A 17,276-nucleotide genomic window follows, 5' to 3' on the forward strand; every position below is an offset into this window, starting at 1 on the left:
GGAGCACAGAAATCCTCCATCCCCTCCCACCGGGCACTTGGGAAAAGCCTCCAAGGGGTCCCGGCGCTGCACATGAGTTGCATGAGGATTTCTGGCATGGCCCACGTGCCATGATGAACACAGCCCCTTGCTCACGCTTCTCTCCGAAGGGGAAAGAAAGAAAATCAGCCTTGAACATTACACGTGACTGACGCTGGGCACAGAAGCCAAGCTCTATTTGTCAGGATGCTGCCAGAGCAGAGCTGGGAGTGATGGAGAAGAGGGGAAGATTCAATCCACACTTACACATTTTGGTACAGGGGTTGCGGGCATAATTTCCATCAGTTTGATAACAACTTTATTTCATGCACTCCTGCCCAGGTCTGTGTACTCAGTGGTGTCCAAGAGCACCAAAACAACAGCAGCAGAGCAGGACAACCGTCCCCCCAGTGATGCAGGCTCATGGGATGGGAGCCAGGATGGTGACAAAAATAAGGAAAGGGACCAAAATGGGTTTGGGGTTGGCTTTGCCAGAACTTTTTCTTTTTTTTATTATTTTTTTTTCCTCGAGACTAATCAAGCGCAAATGATGGAGGAGAAACCTGGCCCCAGGCTGCAATCTGGAAGAGCTACCGACGCTCTCATTAGGGTAGGCACCATTAAACAGCCTGTTTGCAGCCTCGGCAGCACATTGTCTCCAGCTAATTATCTTCCAGCGGCTCAGAAATTGTCAGTTCTTCAGATTTTTTTCCGAGACAAGAAAAAAAAAATAAAAACACAGCCCCGACTCCAAAGCAGGCACCTCTGCGTGCACCAGTGGCTGGAGGGGTGCGTTCAGCCCACCCCTGAGGCTCAGCTCCCCGTCCCGGGGCGCGAGGAGCAGCGGGAGCAGACACCCTAAACCAGCACCTACCATGACGGAGATGTGGAGGATCCTCAGCTCCTCCTCTGCCGACTCAGTCTGGGGCTCATCGGTGGGCTCGAAGCCGGGCAGGTTGGGGGCCCCATCCTGGTGGTGGATGTGGAAGAGCAGCGTGCCGTTCTCCAGCCACTGCTGCCGCCAGCGCACCAGCGGGATGTCGTCTGTGTTGCCTGAAATCTCTGCAAAAAAAAAAAAAAAAAAACAAAAAACAACACAAAAGGTGGTCATGAAGGGAATGCAGAGCAGGAGGGGACACCAGGGATGTGTCTGCTTCTTCCCCAAAAATTGGTGGAGGGAGCAGCCAGGGGATGGTATGTGACCATGGATACCCAGCAGCATGGCTTTTGCCTGTAAGCTCCACATTGCATACAGCCCGGCTGTGGGTGCAGAGGATACAACCTCTCTGGGCAGTGATGGGATCAAGGGGGCTGTGCTGCTAATTACTGCAAACAAATGCCATGAATGGGGAAAGGTGCACGTGGCTGCCATCACACCTGCAGCTCCGGCTCTCACTGAGATGCGTTCAGAGGTTCCCAACCACGTTCTGCAGCTCCCCCCATGGGACACAGCCTCAAGACCTGCAGCAGCACCTGCACCTTCTGCCTGAGCACCCTGACCCTTTGGCTTCAGGGTCCAGGAGCACAGGGATGGACAGGCAGAGCACTTGAGTTATTTCCCTGAAAATGCAAGCTCTGTTCACATTTGCATCCCACGGAGGCACAGCTTCTGCCCTGCACTGCCCCATCTGTGCCGCCCACTTTGGTGCTGGCAGGAGCCCACCCGTGCCTGTGCTGCAGATTGTCACCTGTATTTGGCTTTTCTCAAGCTGCTTTTAAATGAAAGCTGGAATTCAATTACAACGACAAAAAACACAAAACATTTTAAATGTACTGTTAATTAATTTCATTAAGCTGCCTTAAGTGAGCTAACTACTGGGGGGGGGGGACTGCATCAGAAACCAGGTTCAGCCCTTCCAGAGCGATCTGATTAATCAAACGAAACATTAGCTGCAGCGAGAGAGTTGGCAGGGTGTTCCTGCTCAGCACGGGCTCTGTTTCTGGCAGCAATCAGCACGCTTCCAGTGTCCCAAGCAGAGAGATGCTGAGCTCTCCTCGAGCCACCGCAGCAAAGCCGAGAGCATCTCTGCAGCCAGAAGCACTTTTGAAATTCCCTCTAAGCGCCAAGCTGCGTGTTTCGGCACACAGATCCCCTTTGAAAATCTGGTCCCGGGAGCCACCAGGGTTTGAAGCAGCCCGTCTCCTCCTCTCCCACCTGGTCTTTATTCATGGGCTGGAAGGGGAAAACAAGCTTCCCTGCCTCCTCAGCTCCCCACGGCTTCCCAACTTCAAATGAACTATTTCAAATTGAAGAAAATATTCTCCCTGCACCTGCCTGCTAACGTGAAATTAGGAGTAATTAAGGCAAGGGCTTTTATGCACAACAGGAACTCAACGTACTGACATTTGGAAAAATGTAAATACCAGCATTTCCCCCATTGTGAAGACTGGAAATAATAGATACTAAGTATATGACATTGTGACATTTAGAAAGCTGGAGTTAAAGATGTTTTCCCCTGATCTGACATATCATTGAAAAAGCAGCACCCTTCAGCTCATTAATATTTGAGGAGGACTCCTTGATGGAAGTTATTTAAATGATTAATAGATTATAGTAAATTTAGGCCTTAAAATAGGTTGTCATAATTTCAAATTTATTTAAACGGGCTTATTTTTAAAAGAAAAATGTATTTCAATAAAAAATGGATTTAAGAGATTTAAAAGAGCACCACCCAGCTGCGGAGCTCCCATGTGTGATCCCCTCCCAGCCCGCTGCACTCCCTCCTGCCGCCGCATCGGCCACAAGTCAGAGGTGCTGGGAGCAGGAAAGCATCCCAGGAGTCAGCTCCACCACCCCAAACAGGTGGGCTACCACCACCATGGCATCACCCCACGGGGCAAGGCTGCTCCTCCACTTCTGCTCCTGCAGAACCAGATTGGAGAGCATCATCCTCAGACCTCCTCCTCCTCCTCCTCTCCCCAGGGGTCTTGGCAGCTCTCTGGCTGCCCCATTATGCTCAATTTTTGTTCAAAAACAGATTTATCCACGCTGTCCTGTCCCCTTAAAGTTTTCCTGGAGCTTGGCTCAAGCAACAGCAAGACCAAGATAAAGACCAAGACCAAGACCAACACAGAGCCACCTCATATCTTTGCTCTCCCACTCCAGCATGCTTCATCTTGTCTCACTCTCCAAGCAGACCTCTCATCAGCTGGTGAGAGATGCTACCACACCCCCCAGAGCCTGCTGGGGCCATTTATCTGGGTGCTAACAGGGCTCAGCTTGTCACTGGGGCAGGTGGGGGCCCACCCCATTGTCCAGCTGGTGGGTGTCAGCCCGGTGCCACGGGCCCAGCTGATCCCAGAGGAGGTGAGGAAAGTAGGCAGAAAGACCCCGGAGCAGGCAGAAAGCCAACCAAGGGCGAAGGGAGGAGGATAATTTCAAGTTCAAAGTTTGAAAGATATTGATGATAGGCCTGGTCCCCGCCTGGCTTTCATTAAAGCCTTGGATGTGAAGCCATTAACGCCACTATTAACTTCTTGCACCTCTGTTAAAAAATAGCCTGCCCGAGTCAGGGGTTAATAACAGCAGGAGACCACTAATTACGCTGTGCCACGCTCACCTGGTACCGAAAGCAGCCCGGGTTCCTCACGTCCACAGGAGCAGCAGCCCCCAGATTCCCCATCTGGTGCCTCCAACATCAGGGCCAGGGCGGCTCCTCTCCCTCACCACCTGTGAGGGGAGGCTGGGGAGGAGCGAGGCAAGGAGAGGAGAGCAGGGAAGTCTGGATGAAGTTGCTGCAGGTGGTGGAGTTACACCTGCTTCATTATCACCCCAATAAACCCATTTTCCTGGGGAGAGCCGCAGCAAGCCCTGGCCTTCGTCTCTGCATGCTCTTTTGCAGCAAGGCCAGGTTTGTGTGTGCACACAGAGACACCGTGCCCAAGCCCAGGAAACATCAAAAGCAGGGTCCCAGCACCAACACGGAGCCATTCCTCCATCCTCTTTCCCCCACAATGCCTCAGGAAGGAAAAACACATAAAATGAGCAACTCTCCTCAAAAACAAATGCAAGCCAACATTTTTTATGGAAAAAAAAAAAAAAAAGGCAAAACAATTTTCCTTTCCATTTGGAAGTGTTTTGCACTAATAGATGCCTCTGATTAGTCAAATGAACTCTGCCATAATGTCAGTCTCTGCAGAGTGCAGCTTTTGACTCGGACTTATATTTCCTCATTAACATTTAAACCTGGCTTATTTTCCATCTGGAACCTAACTGTGCTTTTATTTAAGTTCCACATTTGCTCCATGCCTGAACCTCACAGGTCCTTTAAAAGGCTCTGTCCCAGGTGAAGCAAGCCTTGGCCCCCAAGGGCTCAGGAGCCCTCCCTATGGTGAGCCGCTCGCCCTGCGCTGGGACCTCAGCAGTTGGGATGTCAGAATCCATATCCTGGTATAGGAGCAGGTTTTACTTCTGAGGTTTTACTGACGCATCTTTCATGGGGTGATATTCATGTTTTTATGGGCCTGTTTAAACAAAATCACATTCATCACTGACTATCCATATTTTATTTGCATTTTTTTCCCCTCCCCAACGTCAGGCAGGAAAACCAGCTCACTCTGGAGGTCACTCTACCTTTTTAAGACAACCCAGCTTTCCTGAACCAGCAAGAACAAACCTCATTTTACCTGTCAGGAGACGGCATTTTGGGGCAAAATTTCCACAAGACCCACAGGCATGGGACAACCTGGAGTCTCGAGGAAAAGGCACCCAGCTACTAGTGGAGTGTCCTCTGGAGAGGTCAGAGATGTCACCCTACCACGCTGCCTGCACCTGGGGCTGGTGCACGTGGAGCCCTCGGCTGCTGTAGCTAGGTTGACAGCTAGCCAGGTTTCCCCTTGAAATATAGGGTGCCTTTGCTTTTGGGAAGGTCATCGAAGAGTTGCTTTTCAAAGCTGTACTCACACTCTACCCTCAAACTGGGGTTTTTATCCCAAATATGCCATGGCCCTAACGCTTCCCTTTAACAGCAACCCTTTGGAGTGACACTGTGCCACGTTTCCAGAGCAAAGGACCCTGATTCATCAGGAACTGGTTCAAGGTGACCAGTTTTACTCCATAGCTGCTGACCCTACAGTCTGCCATGTCCCATTGCTCCTCTCTGCAGACCCACAGATGTGTCCAACCACAACTGTGCAACGTCACCTTTAAAGCTATTTTCCACCAGTTCTGTCAATCTTGGCCAAAAGCTGCGAAAATCTTGGCTGATGTGCACGGCTGAGATAAGCAGGCTGGGACATGTGTCGGTGGTGGATTTGGTGGATTTTCACTCCTGTTTTGTTAGTTCGGTCCCATTTACCTCAACCAGGAAACACATAGGGGCTGTGGGAAGAGAACAAACCCACGTCCTGGACCAACATGTGGAAGACAAGCTCGTGAAAACCACACAAAACCCCACACCGTGACAGCACGTGAACATATATGATATATAGGATACATGCCAGCAACTGAAGAGACGCAAAATTGATGTTTAAATCCCCAGAAGGCCCACATTTGCAGTGGATATCCCAGCCCAACACCCTGCAATGCCATCGTATCACCTCCTCCTGAAGGAAGCATGGATCTCCACAGAAAGAGCCCAAACGATGGCAAAGTTCCCAGTTAGCCACAGAAAACTGCTGCGCTGGCCTCCCAGCAAATACCAGGGCAGACTCAGCTTTAGGAAACTGGAATCAGCATCCTCCAGATCCCACTCTACTCTTGTCTACTGGCTTGGAGAGCCCCATAGCTCTCCCACTGCCTCTGTTGGGCTCTCTAACACTTGAAATTAGGAAGCATCATGGCCAAAGAGCAAAGTACTGGGAAAAAGGCAAACTTTTCCAGCAAATGGCATGGAAATAGCCCACATCAGGAAGATTTACAGGGGAGGAACACCCAAGAGGAGATGCAGCCAGGGGGTTCCCTGCACCGATCGGAGGAGCACAGGGGATTTCACATTCCCCATCTTTGCCCTCCATATGGACACAGCAGCAGAGCTGGCTCAATGGCAGTACTCATGGAGGAGGTTTTAGAGCAAAGAGGTTTTAGAGGAAAGGGACAGAAGCAGAGCATGAACTGCTCGTCCTCGTTGATGCTCACTTACAAGCACCGGAGAGGACAACTGACACACCACTGACTGCTCAGAAAGAGCAAGCGACCAACCAGAGGAACAAATTTGATGGAAAAGACCCCAATCTCTTAAAAGAGCTCTTGTGCATCATGGAAATTACAGACCAATAAATCCTACTTCTGCCCAGCACAGTCTGTTAGAGGAGCCAGTAGGTGCGTGGGTGAATGTGGGTCACGCAGCACTGTGAGCCAGCAGATAAGGGTGATCCAGTTTGATGGACCCGTTTCAAAGAGCTCTTGTCAAAATCAGCCCTCACATCTCTCCGGAGAACCCAGATAGGGAGATTACAAGAAGGAAAGTCCTCTCAAAGCCCACCAGGCAGAGGAGGTAAGAGGTTACTCCTTAAGAAAAAAGGAGGTTACCAAGGCGCCCCACAGAGATCTTCATCAGGACCTCGGCTGCTCAGGAACGTGCTGGAAGAGGAGGTGAATGACAAAGTTGGTCACCAGTGCTAAATTTAGGCTCCTCGAAGCCAAAGCTGTGAAATGCTAGAGGAAAAGTGGGCAAGGAAGTGGGCAGGTGAAATGCAAGTTTGGTGACAGCACGCCACTCTTGAAAGCTGCCAGCAGGATTCAGGTCAGGCATCTCATAACAGAGGCAGCAAAAGGGGCTTAGGGGGGGAGACAAGGAAGCGGAGATGTCAGAAGTGGTTTGTGGAGAAGAGAAACCAACTGTGCTAGGGCTCCTCGGCAAGGAAAACAAACAACTGAGCAGGGAGATGATAAAAGCCTATAAAATCATAAAGCCAGTGGAGCAGTGGAAAAGGCAATGATTATTCACTATTTCTCACTTTGCAAGAATTAGGAATGGAAAAACTAACAAAAGACTATGTTTCATCCACCATAAAGCATGAAAGCACTGAGAAAGGAACCAATTTTGGGGAAGACAGATACACCAGCAGCGATCGAGGCCAGCAGCCCAGAGGCAAATCCAAGCTGGAGAAACTCCTGCAACGCACAGCAAGGGCCAGCAGCAGCGGTGGCGGGGCAGGCGGGGGAGGCAGGGGGATGCATTACAGCGACGACACGGACCTCACTTCAAGGGTAAATCTAGCCCGCTCCCGCAGACTAATTTGTTTAAGTGCTCGTTACACCGAGGCCAAGAGGTCGGGAGAATTAGACATCATTTTGGCGTCCTCGGCACAGGAAATGAGCGCGGCCGCTCACTGAGCGTCTGCCATGGGGACCTGCCTGTCTGATGGGGCACACGGGACCAAAATAACCCTGCACACTCCTGTGCCAAGAGTTTCTCTAAGAGGTGGGTCTCCTCTTCCTCCCATCTCCTCTGACACCGGTCCCAGGGGATGGAGAAGGTGCTGTATGGGCTAGAGCCAACTGCAGCCTAGTGCCATAAACCCCTCAGCCTTTAGGAGCACTTATCAATTTCAAGCTCCACTTTCAAGTTTGTGGAGAGGCTTGAAGATGACAGGGAGGAGGCAAGAAAAAAAAATCAGGGAAGAAAGATGTAGAAGGGGAAAAAGTTGTCTGCGCATCTTGAATTTATCACTCTTGAGAGAAAAGCTTGTCAAGAGGGCCAGAGACCAGCCAGCGCGCGGTGATCAATGTGAGGACTTTTGGGTCTAGTCAAGCTTGTTTCAGATTTACAGGAACTGAATAGAGGTATAAATCTGTCACTGCCTGACGAAAATGGAGGTAATTAAATCTGCAGGTGTATATAATTGTCATATTGATGATCTATATAAATCAGCGGGGCCAGCAGAGGCACCAAGCACCAAGTTGAGCACAGAGCCTCCCCACAAGGAGTTTTCTGCCCACCTGCATTGCAAGGGGCAATGGGTGGGTGGGCACGGGCTGAGGGGACACCTGTGTCACCTGCCCCTTGAGCCTCCCCTCCCCTCCCATCCCTTCCCCTCTCTGTGGGCTGATCCCCAGGGAATTCCCCACGGTGCCAGGAGGATGAGGAGTCCAAGACGGTGAAGGTTCCAGGAGGATGAAGGCACAAGGAAGAGGAGGGGTTCAGGAGGATGAAGACATCAGCCCTGAGCTGCTGCTCGCAGAAAGTGGATGCCACGGGGGCTCCTCACAGTCTCTTTGAAGCACCGAGCCCAGGTGCAAGCAGGGCACTGACTTGATCTTGTAGCAATTTTTGATTTTTTTTTTTCCCTCTCTTTAATATATTTTAACCTTTGTTATTTTGGGAACTTTGAAGCCTAAGCTGCTCGGAGCTGGCTGCCTTTGTCAGAAGGACAGAAAGTGCAGAGTGGGAGCTCGGAAGGGGGGGATAAAAGGCAGACAAACCACAGCAGAGCTCTGCCCTTGGAGACCTCTGAAGATCCAAACCCCTTCTCCTCACGTTTTTAGACCCCTCTCCCACCCAGCTCAGGGGTAGAGACCATGGGCCCAGTCCCTTCCAGCTGGCTGGGAGCAGGAGCAGCGCGATGGCCGAGGGACGGGGTGGCAGAGGAAGGCTTTCCTGCATCATCCTCACCCGCCGGCACCCCACACTCACACGCCAGCCCCTCTGCTACGTAGCAGGGAGGGGGAATGGGATAATTAAACATATAAACGAGGGTTCTGCATTGCAGTCCGAGTTATGTAACAGGGCTCTTCATCTCCAGCACGCCTCGGCTGGATCGTGGCTGCGCGTCAGGGCAGCGCGGCGTTTACCTGCCGGGCTCTTCAGGCAGGGAGCGAGGCTGTGGGGAGAAAGCTGGGGGGAAAAATTAAGAGGAAAGCATCCTGGTTTTGTCAGGGCAATGCTGCCATCCCGGCGTGCCATCGGGGATGGAGCTGGGGTGCTGAGAGCGGGGCTGGAGGGACGCTGCACCCCGTTTTAGCAAATATGCAGCATTTCGGTAAACAAGTGCAATTAAACCCAATCGAGGAGCAAGCTGTGTTTCAGGCATCTGGAGAGCACAGAGCCCTGCCAGACTCCAGGCTGTGGCGAACTGCAGGCTCCTGCACTGCCAGACACAGCTTTTCTTTATCCCCAGGGCTCCCTTCTCCCCCGTGCAGCTGCCACTGGGGGGGGGGAGGAGGACACAGGAGGGATGCTTGGGGCCAGATCCACCCTCGCCCACCGCCTCCTCTGACCCAAAGGATGTTCCTCGTGTTTGAAACCTAATTGAAAAAGATTTTAATGATTTTTTGTCCTTCTGAAGAGGCAGAGTCCTCTGGCTGATAACCAGCCACGCACCTTACTCTGAGCAAGGAAAGTGGGAAACATAATAAGGAGAAGCTTTTACAGCCAGATCTGGGAAGGGTTTGAGCAAATGGACACGACTCGAGCGATGTTTCTCTCCCATACCCACCAGCATTTCCATCATCCACCCAACAGGACTGAGGTCCTTCAGGTCTGAGTGGCCAAGGCGTGATGCGCACCCAGGGAGAGAGCATCTCCCTCTAAAAAGACTTAAAAAAAAAAAGAAAAAAAAGTTGGGTTGCTTTTTGTCCTGAAACAAAGCTGCAGTTGCTGCTGTGCTTGCTGAACCACGCATCTCAGAGACCTGCTGAAACTTCACCACCAACCTGTGCCAAAAAAATGGGTGCTCTCCAGCACCAAACCCATCTGCTTCTGCGCTGAGCACCAGGGAAAAGCCCGGGGAGCTGCATCCAGGTGTGCTGCCAGGAGCCACCTGTGCTCTCCTGCGAAACGCCACCGCCCTCCCACAGGTGGGACAACAGCTCCCCACCAGCACGAGTGCTGCTGGGAGGCAGGCTCCGGGGAGGCTCTGCAGCACGTGGGCTCCCTGCGCACAGCCAGCATCTCCAGGAGGCTTCCCCGTGGCTGGGGACGCTGGGGACATCATTAGGGGACTGGGCACCATGGAAGCGCCGCGCTGAGCCGGGCTTAGCCCCCCGTGGGAGCACAGCTGCCAAGCAGACCCTGGCAAGAAAACTTGGGACCACCACGTCTCCCTCCCCAGATGTCCTCCCGGCCCACCAAAGCCCACTGGGCTGATTTGTCCCCCTGGTGCATCCGTTGAGCCCCCCACGGAGGGAGAAGGGTGGCTCTGAGCCCCGGCGGCGCGTTGCCAGAGCCGTGCCCTCGCCCTCCCGCTCCCCTCGGGATGTTCAAATTAATTGGCTTGTCTCCTGGAGCTGTTAGCTGGAACAAATAAAAGGGAAAGGGGGGGTGCCAAAACCCATAATAAGGTCTACAGTTCCTCTGAGCTACAAGGGCTGCTTTAAATTTCGTTTTTTTTTTTTTCTCTCCCTCTCTCTTTCTTTTTTTTTCATTTGAAGGAGGTTTCCATGGTAACTGTCTCCCATCACACAAGAGCCTGTCCCCGGGATATTTCGGGGTTGCTAATATCTGCCTTCCCAGGCAGCCACCGTGTTGTGACGGTGACATCTCGGTCGGGTTTTTCGGTGCCCGCCGCTCCAGGTGCCACCACCGGCCCTGGATGAGCAGGGGGGACCAGAGGGACACTTGGCCATGAGGCCACCGTTTGGAGCAGGGCTACTTTGGGGGAAAACCAAGCTCTGTGTGGCCACCCCAGGGCTGGCCAGACCCTTCCAGGCTCCCCCGTGCTCAAACACCACCAAATCCCACCCAGAATCTCCCTGAAAAGGCAGGGCTGGTCTGTCCGTAACACCTCCTGCCACCTTCTCCAACCCTTCTCCATCTCCTTCTCCTACCGGGTTGGTTTTCAGCTGGATCGCTTCCCCGCAGGAGCAGAGCCAGCTCTCTACATCCCCGATATCTGCTTGCTCTGCTATGCTCATTAGTCATACTAATTACTGAAATGCCTCAGAGCCTGCCAGCACAGGGACCATGCCTCCTCCTGCACCACGGTCACACACCCAGGCTTCTGTGACCGACGTGCCACCACCAGCTAGTGACCAGCCCTTCTCGACACCGAGCAGCCAGCAACGAGCAATCAAACTCTTCCCTTTTTTTAGGAAAATCCTCCCGACCTGCATGCTGCTGCTGGGCGCGAGCCCCAGCAACGTGCCAGTAAAAGGACGCTCCATTTGCAATGACAGAGCTGCCAGTACCCAGACGCCTCCTTAGTCCTGGGAGGTAAAAATCCCTTCATCTGAAGGGCTCCTCTGCAGCGAGATGCTGCCCCCCAGTAATGACTGCCCTGTGCCCCGTTTAGCTGGATAAGCAGTCCTAAAAAAATTAAACAGAAGGTGGGAAATGGGATGGAGCCCAGGAGCAAAACCTGCTGGCTTGGGGACGGCAGAGCAGAGGCAGGTGGCGGAGTGGCAAAGCTTTGGAGGGCTTTTGAAGCACCCACGCAGGCAGCATGCCCCCCGAAACTGCATCCACAAGGGACAGGGCTCTGTGGGGATGGGAGTGAGGAATAAGGCTGTGAGTTCAGCAAGATGGGAGCATCGTTCTGCTCACCTAGCAGCCAAAACGGGGGGAACCAGACCCCCGCAGCTGCCCCACAGCCAGACGCCCACGGAGCCCCAGGGCAGTGGCAGTGGCACAAGCTCTGCAGTGGGCTCCCCCCACTGCTTTCTGGGTCAGGGAGATGCCCCAGCCCCGCTGCCGCTGGAGCTGGCTGGATGCACGGTTGCTGTGGCAACGGGTTCCCAGAGACAAAATCCCAATTTTTTTTTTTTCCAGGAAAAAAAATAAATAAATAAAATATACAGCAGCCCTCCATAGCTGGTATGCCACCGAAACACTCGCTCCCGGCCAAGGGGGCAGTGGGGGGCTGTGAGGGTGCCTTCAGCATGAAAATCAGGTGCCAAAGCAGCAGAGAGAGGAGATTTTGCAGCACTGAGGCCTCAGCGATGACCGGCAGATGTTCGCTGGAGAACAGAGGAGGTGGCAAACATCGGCACGGACGGAAGCACCCTGCACCACGCAGTGTTAGGGCGCCAGGGACATCATCCCGCCAGCTGCAGGAACGCGGGAGCATAGATCATAGCGGCGGGTCTCGGTGCATGCGACAGTGTCCAGGATCAAAGCCAAGTTCAATTAATGGCTCACAATCTTATTAGAGAAATTATTTCAGGATCTTGAGTAAAAGTCCGATATATCCACTCCATTCCATTAGTCAGGCTCATTTAGTAATTCAATCAATCTAAGCAAGGCAATTGAGCTCCTCTGGTATAATTTAACTCGGTTATTCTCTGGGTACTTAAGAATTTCTTAATATTTGCTCCATTATTTCACCATTACACCTATTCTCAGGTGCAAGGTTAGCACCAATGCGATGCTGTGGGTCCCACGGCAGGGTGGACCAGCCCCACTGCACCCCACTGTCGTGCCCTAGCCTTGGGGACAGGAGATGGGGATGGGGAAGGGGAGCTCCATCAGCAAAGGTGGGGTGCCTTCACCTCCCCAGAAATGAAGCCGAGCCATGGTTTGGGCACGGGGATCGCCTCGGTGTGCAAAGAGCTCCCCATTATTTTATTTCAGGGTGGAGGGAGGATGTGACCATCAAGGAACACCACTTTCAGCCTGACACACGTGGCAGGCAAGTGATGGGAGCTCTGCTCCTTGTGGGCAGAGGCAGCTTTGGGTGTTGGGAGGTTTAAGGGCTCCCCATGGCTTTGCCACAGGAAGGAGGCGCTTTGGGTGACCAAAGTAACAAGCACCACCTGCCCCTTGGGGGTCCGTCCCGCTGCCACCCTGACCTCAATGCCCCCAAGCACCCTACAGCAGAGCCAAGAGCATAGCAGAGAAAATATAAAAGCATAGAAAAATAAATAAATTAATTAAAAGGGCAAGAAATGGTTAGGTATTTCAGGGAGATATCCTGCAGCGGTTAAATATGCCCAGCTCATCAGTGCCTTTGAAAGATCTCACCCCTCTAAAAAATTAGAATTGATTTTGTATTTAAAAAGGAATCTATTTAATTTGAAAGTAAGATAATTTGAAATTGTGACAGCTTGTATTAAGGCCCGAGTTTATGATAATCCATTAAAGTCACTGGGGCTGGGAGCATCTGTCTGCTGAGCAGGTGAGGCGGCCAGCCAAGGCCCGGGCAGCAGGGGACACTTCTGGGGACACGAGGGGACACGGTGCCACTGTCCCAGAGCAGCTCAGCGTGGCTGCAAACTGGGTAGGCAAAAAAAGCTCATTTGGCTCATCCAAACCCAGGGAGAACAGGACATTTTGGCATCTTGAACCCACCAGCTCAGCTCCCCAGCATTCTCGTGCTTCGAGCCCATTTTGTGCACCAAACGCATTTCGCGACTCCTCTTTGGTACGTTGATGAGAAGGGAAAGGAGGCAGAGATGCTGCCTTTTGTGCATTTTTAATTGCATTGCCACGGGAAGCCAGGCTGCTCGGAAATACCCCGCTTGCCGTTTATAACCTGAGAGGGAAGGGACCAAAGAAGTCCGCAGCCCGCCTGAGTGCGCAGCCAGCTAATGACATATCAAATGCGGATTGATGCCGCCGAGCCAACGGGCCAGGAAGAAGGGGTTGCGAAGGTTGGCAGAAAGGGAATATTGAGCTGAAAATTAGCATTTCTTAATGGCCACTGAGCGGTGAGAGGCAGCCTTCCTTCAGGAAAGCCATAACTAATGCAACGAGCACCAAGTGAGATGAAAGGCAGCGACTGAGGCTCCCCCGATTTAAATAAGGACGAAGCAGGGCGCTGCTCCATCCCCACCTCCCAGTGCGTGCCAGTGAGCACGGGAGGTGCTGTGCACGTGTCTGAGATGCTGCCATGCGAACACGGGGCACCAAACCCCTGAGCAGCTGCAGTCCCTGCCCAGTGCCCCCCCATCAATAAACGGGGGCAATAAAACCCCACAAACAACCTGCTATCCCTCTGCTTTGGGAGGAACTCGGAGCGGGGACCAGCAAGCTCATGGAGCTCATGGACTCCCTGAAGCAACTTTTCCAACCCCCTGGGAAGACTCCAAGGAGGACAGGGAGCTGCCAGGGCACCCAAGGGGGTTGTAAAGAAATTGGGGCAAGCTCACAGAGTAACACGGTTATGCCCATGTTTGCCCTCGGATAAATCCATGCTAGCTTTGGTGCAAAGTGAATGAGAGTGCTCAGCACCAGCCAGGGATGCTCCTCTGCCCCAGGGGCTTCTTGGGCTGGGGGCTCTCCAGGTGCAGAGGACACGGCCCCTGAGGTAGCAAGGCTGGGTCTTGTGAGACCTCTGTGCACTGGAGGGCTTCCCCCAGCCAGCACAGCACCCAGGATGATGACGGCAGTGATGATGATAATAATGGTAACAGCAATAACAACAACAACAACAACAATAATAATAATATCAACAACAATAATAATAATAACAATAATGACACTGCACAAGGTGGCCATGCCAAGCTGGCACATCCCCTGCTGGGAGGGACGGAGACGAAGCAAGGAGTCACCCAGGCAAAGCCACGGGGACAGTGAGCCCCCGGGGTGCCCATCCTGCTGCTCCAGCACCCCCGCACCCTGCCACAGCCCCAGGCACCCGCAGGCTCGCAGGGGACCGATATCACAGCAGAGCCCACCACGACGCACCCTGGGACCCCTCCCCATGCAGCACCACGCATCCCAGCCCCGGATGCGAAGGGCAGGAGCGTCCCACGCCCCAGAGCCATGTGTGTCCGGCTCCTCGGGAGCGGGTCCGAGGAGGGGACGAGAGCCCGTGCTGCTTTTGGGGCGTCAATGCCACGCGTGCGCGGCTCCGCAGCATCCGCTGCGCTGCGGCCCCGTTGCCAGAGCAACGCTCCCTGGCCTCCGCCGCAGCATCACACAGAGGAGTTGTGCCACGGGTGGGGACATCGCATCCCACAGCCCCCTCCAGCCATCCCCCATTCCCTGGGCACAAAACCAGGGGTGTCCCCCAACCTCCCCCCCATGGCATCTCCATCCCTGCACCCTCCTCTGCCGTTCCCATGGGAGCAGGGGGATGCCCGTGCAGCAGCCAGCGCTACTCTGAGCCAGGACCACGGGTTTTCTGCAGGAGGTCTGGGGGACGGGAGGGTGACAAAGCACTGGGGACACAACCCAGAGAGGGGCCGTTGCAGGAGGTGGCCATCAGCATGCAAAGCCATTCGCCAGCACATTATTTTGGGGACAGCACGCAGGCAAGGGGGGCATACTGAACACGTCACGGGGCACCCAAAGGTGCTGGCAGGGTGCACAGGAGGCACGCACAGACACGGCGGGGGTGCAGCTGTGGAGCCCACCCAGGGCTTACATGGGGGGTTGGTAGGAAATTGGTATTCGGCACAAATATCACTGAAAATTAAAAATTGCAGTGGCTGCTACAGCGCGGCTGGCGCCAAGGGGAGCGGGTGCCCGCGTCCGGGTGGCGGAGGCCTTGCTCTGATCCCAGCACAAACAAAGCAGCAAGTGGTCAGCTTTTGGATGACAATAAAAAAATAAATAAAAATATATATGGCTATAAAACACACACAGCAGAATGAGGCCACCAGATCTGAGGAAACGGAGCCCAGGCAGCGCAGGGAGGTACCTGGTCATGGGGGGGGGAGTGCAGCCTGGCCCACGCGAGCAGGCCGCGGCGTGGGGACCCGGGGGGGCTGTGGCAGGGCCCCCGCGGGCAGAGCGTGGGGACCGCCGGGGACATTTTCCCACCGGCCTCCGCTCGGGGGGGCTCCGGCGGCCTCCCCCCGGCCTCGGGCTGCGGGCCGCCGACCGGGGCGAGCCCCAGGGTGGCGGCCCCCGTGATGCCGCCCCGGGAGAGGCGCAGGGAGCCCCCCAAACCCCCTCCCCGGCCCCGGCCTCCGGGAGCGCACGCTGCGGCGGGGCGGCCGGGGCAGGGATGCCGCAGGGAGGAGCCCCCCGGGCGGGGATGCTGGGGATGCTCGGCTCACCCAGCACGAAGTAGGGCAGCTCGGTGTTCTCCAGGTCGTCCACCACCACCATCTCGCCGGGGAAGTCGTTGCGCACGGAGAAGAGCAGCTTGGGCTCGGCGGCCGACGGGCCGTGCATGATGCTCAGGTCGTTCTCCCGCAGGAAAGGCAGCGCCGACACCGTGATGCTCTTCAGCTTGCACTCCAGCTCCTTGGCCGCCGCCTCCGCCGCCGCCTCGGCGGGGCCGCTGCCCGCCGCCAGGCAGCACCCGGCCAGCAGGGCGCACAGCCCGGCCCAAGCCATCCCGCAGCCCCGCCGCTCCGAGCCCCGGCCGGGCGGCGGCGGCGAGGGGCGGGGACGCGGGGCACGGCGCCTCCCCGTGCGGCACGGCACGGCACGGCTCGGCACGGCACGGCACGGCACGGCTCGGCACGGCACGGTTCGCCGGAAATTAAATCCCCCCTCCCCGCCCCGTTCTCAATCTCAGCCTCGTTGAATGGGGAGGGTGCTTTCGGAGTTGGGAAAGGATGGGGAGGAGGGAGTGGGGGACACGGGGGACACTGCACACACACGGCCCGGTACGGAACTGCTGCCAGCACGGCGGGGAAATGTAAGGGAAAATGAAAGGGGGGTGTAAGGGAAGGGTGGAGGAAATGTAAAGGGAAATAAGGGGGGGGCAGAAGGGGAGCGTGAAGGAAATATAGCGGGGTGGGGGGGATAGAATATAAGGAAAAAAGATGGGGAGAATATGGGAAAATATAATATTTTATGTTTTTTTATATATAATATAAATAAAAGTGATGTGGATTTTGTAATATTTTATATTATTTAATATAATAAATGGGGAGAAAATGGAAAAAAATATAGGATAATATAGGGGAAAATATGAGGAAAACATAAGGAAAAATATAAAGAAATAATAAGGAAAAATACAAAGACAATATAAAGGCTATATAATGGAAGATAAGGGGAAAAAAAAAAAAAAAAAAAAAGTAAAAATACAGTAAAAACCCACAGCAGTGTTTTGTAAGATGGGGCCTGGCCTTCTCTTTGGGGGCAGAAGCCCCCTGGCAGGCTGCCCACGGCTCTCTGCTCAGTGGGGCCCAGAAACCGACCCCAAAGCCCTGCCCCAACCAGCGGGAAGCCGATGGGACCCCCGGGGTCCCCACTTGGGGGGGCGGCTGTTGCCCAGGAGCATCCCCCTGCCGTGGGAGGAAAATAACGCGTGGCAGGGGGCACGGGCAGAGGGACAGACCGTGGGTAAAGACACAAGTGGAGGAATTGGCTGTGGGAAAGGACCCAAGCAGAAGAACTGGCCCTGGGAAATGACACGCGTGGAGGGATAGACCATGGGAAAGGGCACAAGCAGAGAAAATGACCGTGGGAAATGACACGAGTGGAGGAACTGGCCGTGGGAAACGACGCGAGGGAGCCCCCCACGCCGGGCCCGCTCCC

At 54.3% G+C, this 17,276-nt stretch overlaps 1 protein-coding gene across 4 annotated transcripts in view; it reads right to left on the reverse strand.

Annotated features, from left to right (window-relative positions):
* ASTN1 (astrotactin 1) overlaps positions 1–16,144 on the reverse strand; it is a 41,391-nt gene extending 25,247 nt beyond the window's left edge. For 3 of the 4 annotated variants that reach the window (XM_032191912.1, XM_032191913.1, XM_032191911.1), the window contains exons 1-2: positions 15,842–16,144; positions 893–1,080 (exon numbers count right to left, since the gene is read on the reverse strand). In XM_032191912.1, the coding sequence (XP_032047803.1) occupies positions 893–1,080; positions 15,842–16,124 (471 nt within the window). In that variant the 5' untranslated portion in view covers positions 16,125–16,144. Of the gene's footprint in view, positions 1–892; positions 1,081–3,578; positions 3,702–15,841 lie in introns of all 4 variants that reach the window. The other variant, XM_032191914.1, reaches the window with a different exon arrangement.
* Positions 16,145–17,276: the final 1,132 nt, after the last annotated feature.

The sequence above is a fragment of the Aythya fuligula genome, chromosome 8 (assembly GCF_009819795.1).
Source record: "Aythya fuligula isolate bAytFul2 chromosome 8, bAytFul2.pri, whole genome shotgun sequence".
In the NCBI taxonomy this organism is placed as follows: Eukaryota; Metazoa; Chordata; class Aves; order Anseriformes; family Anatidae; genus Aythya; species Aythya fuligula.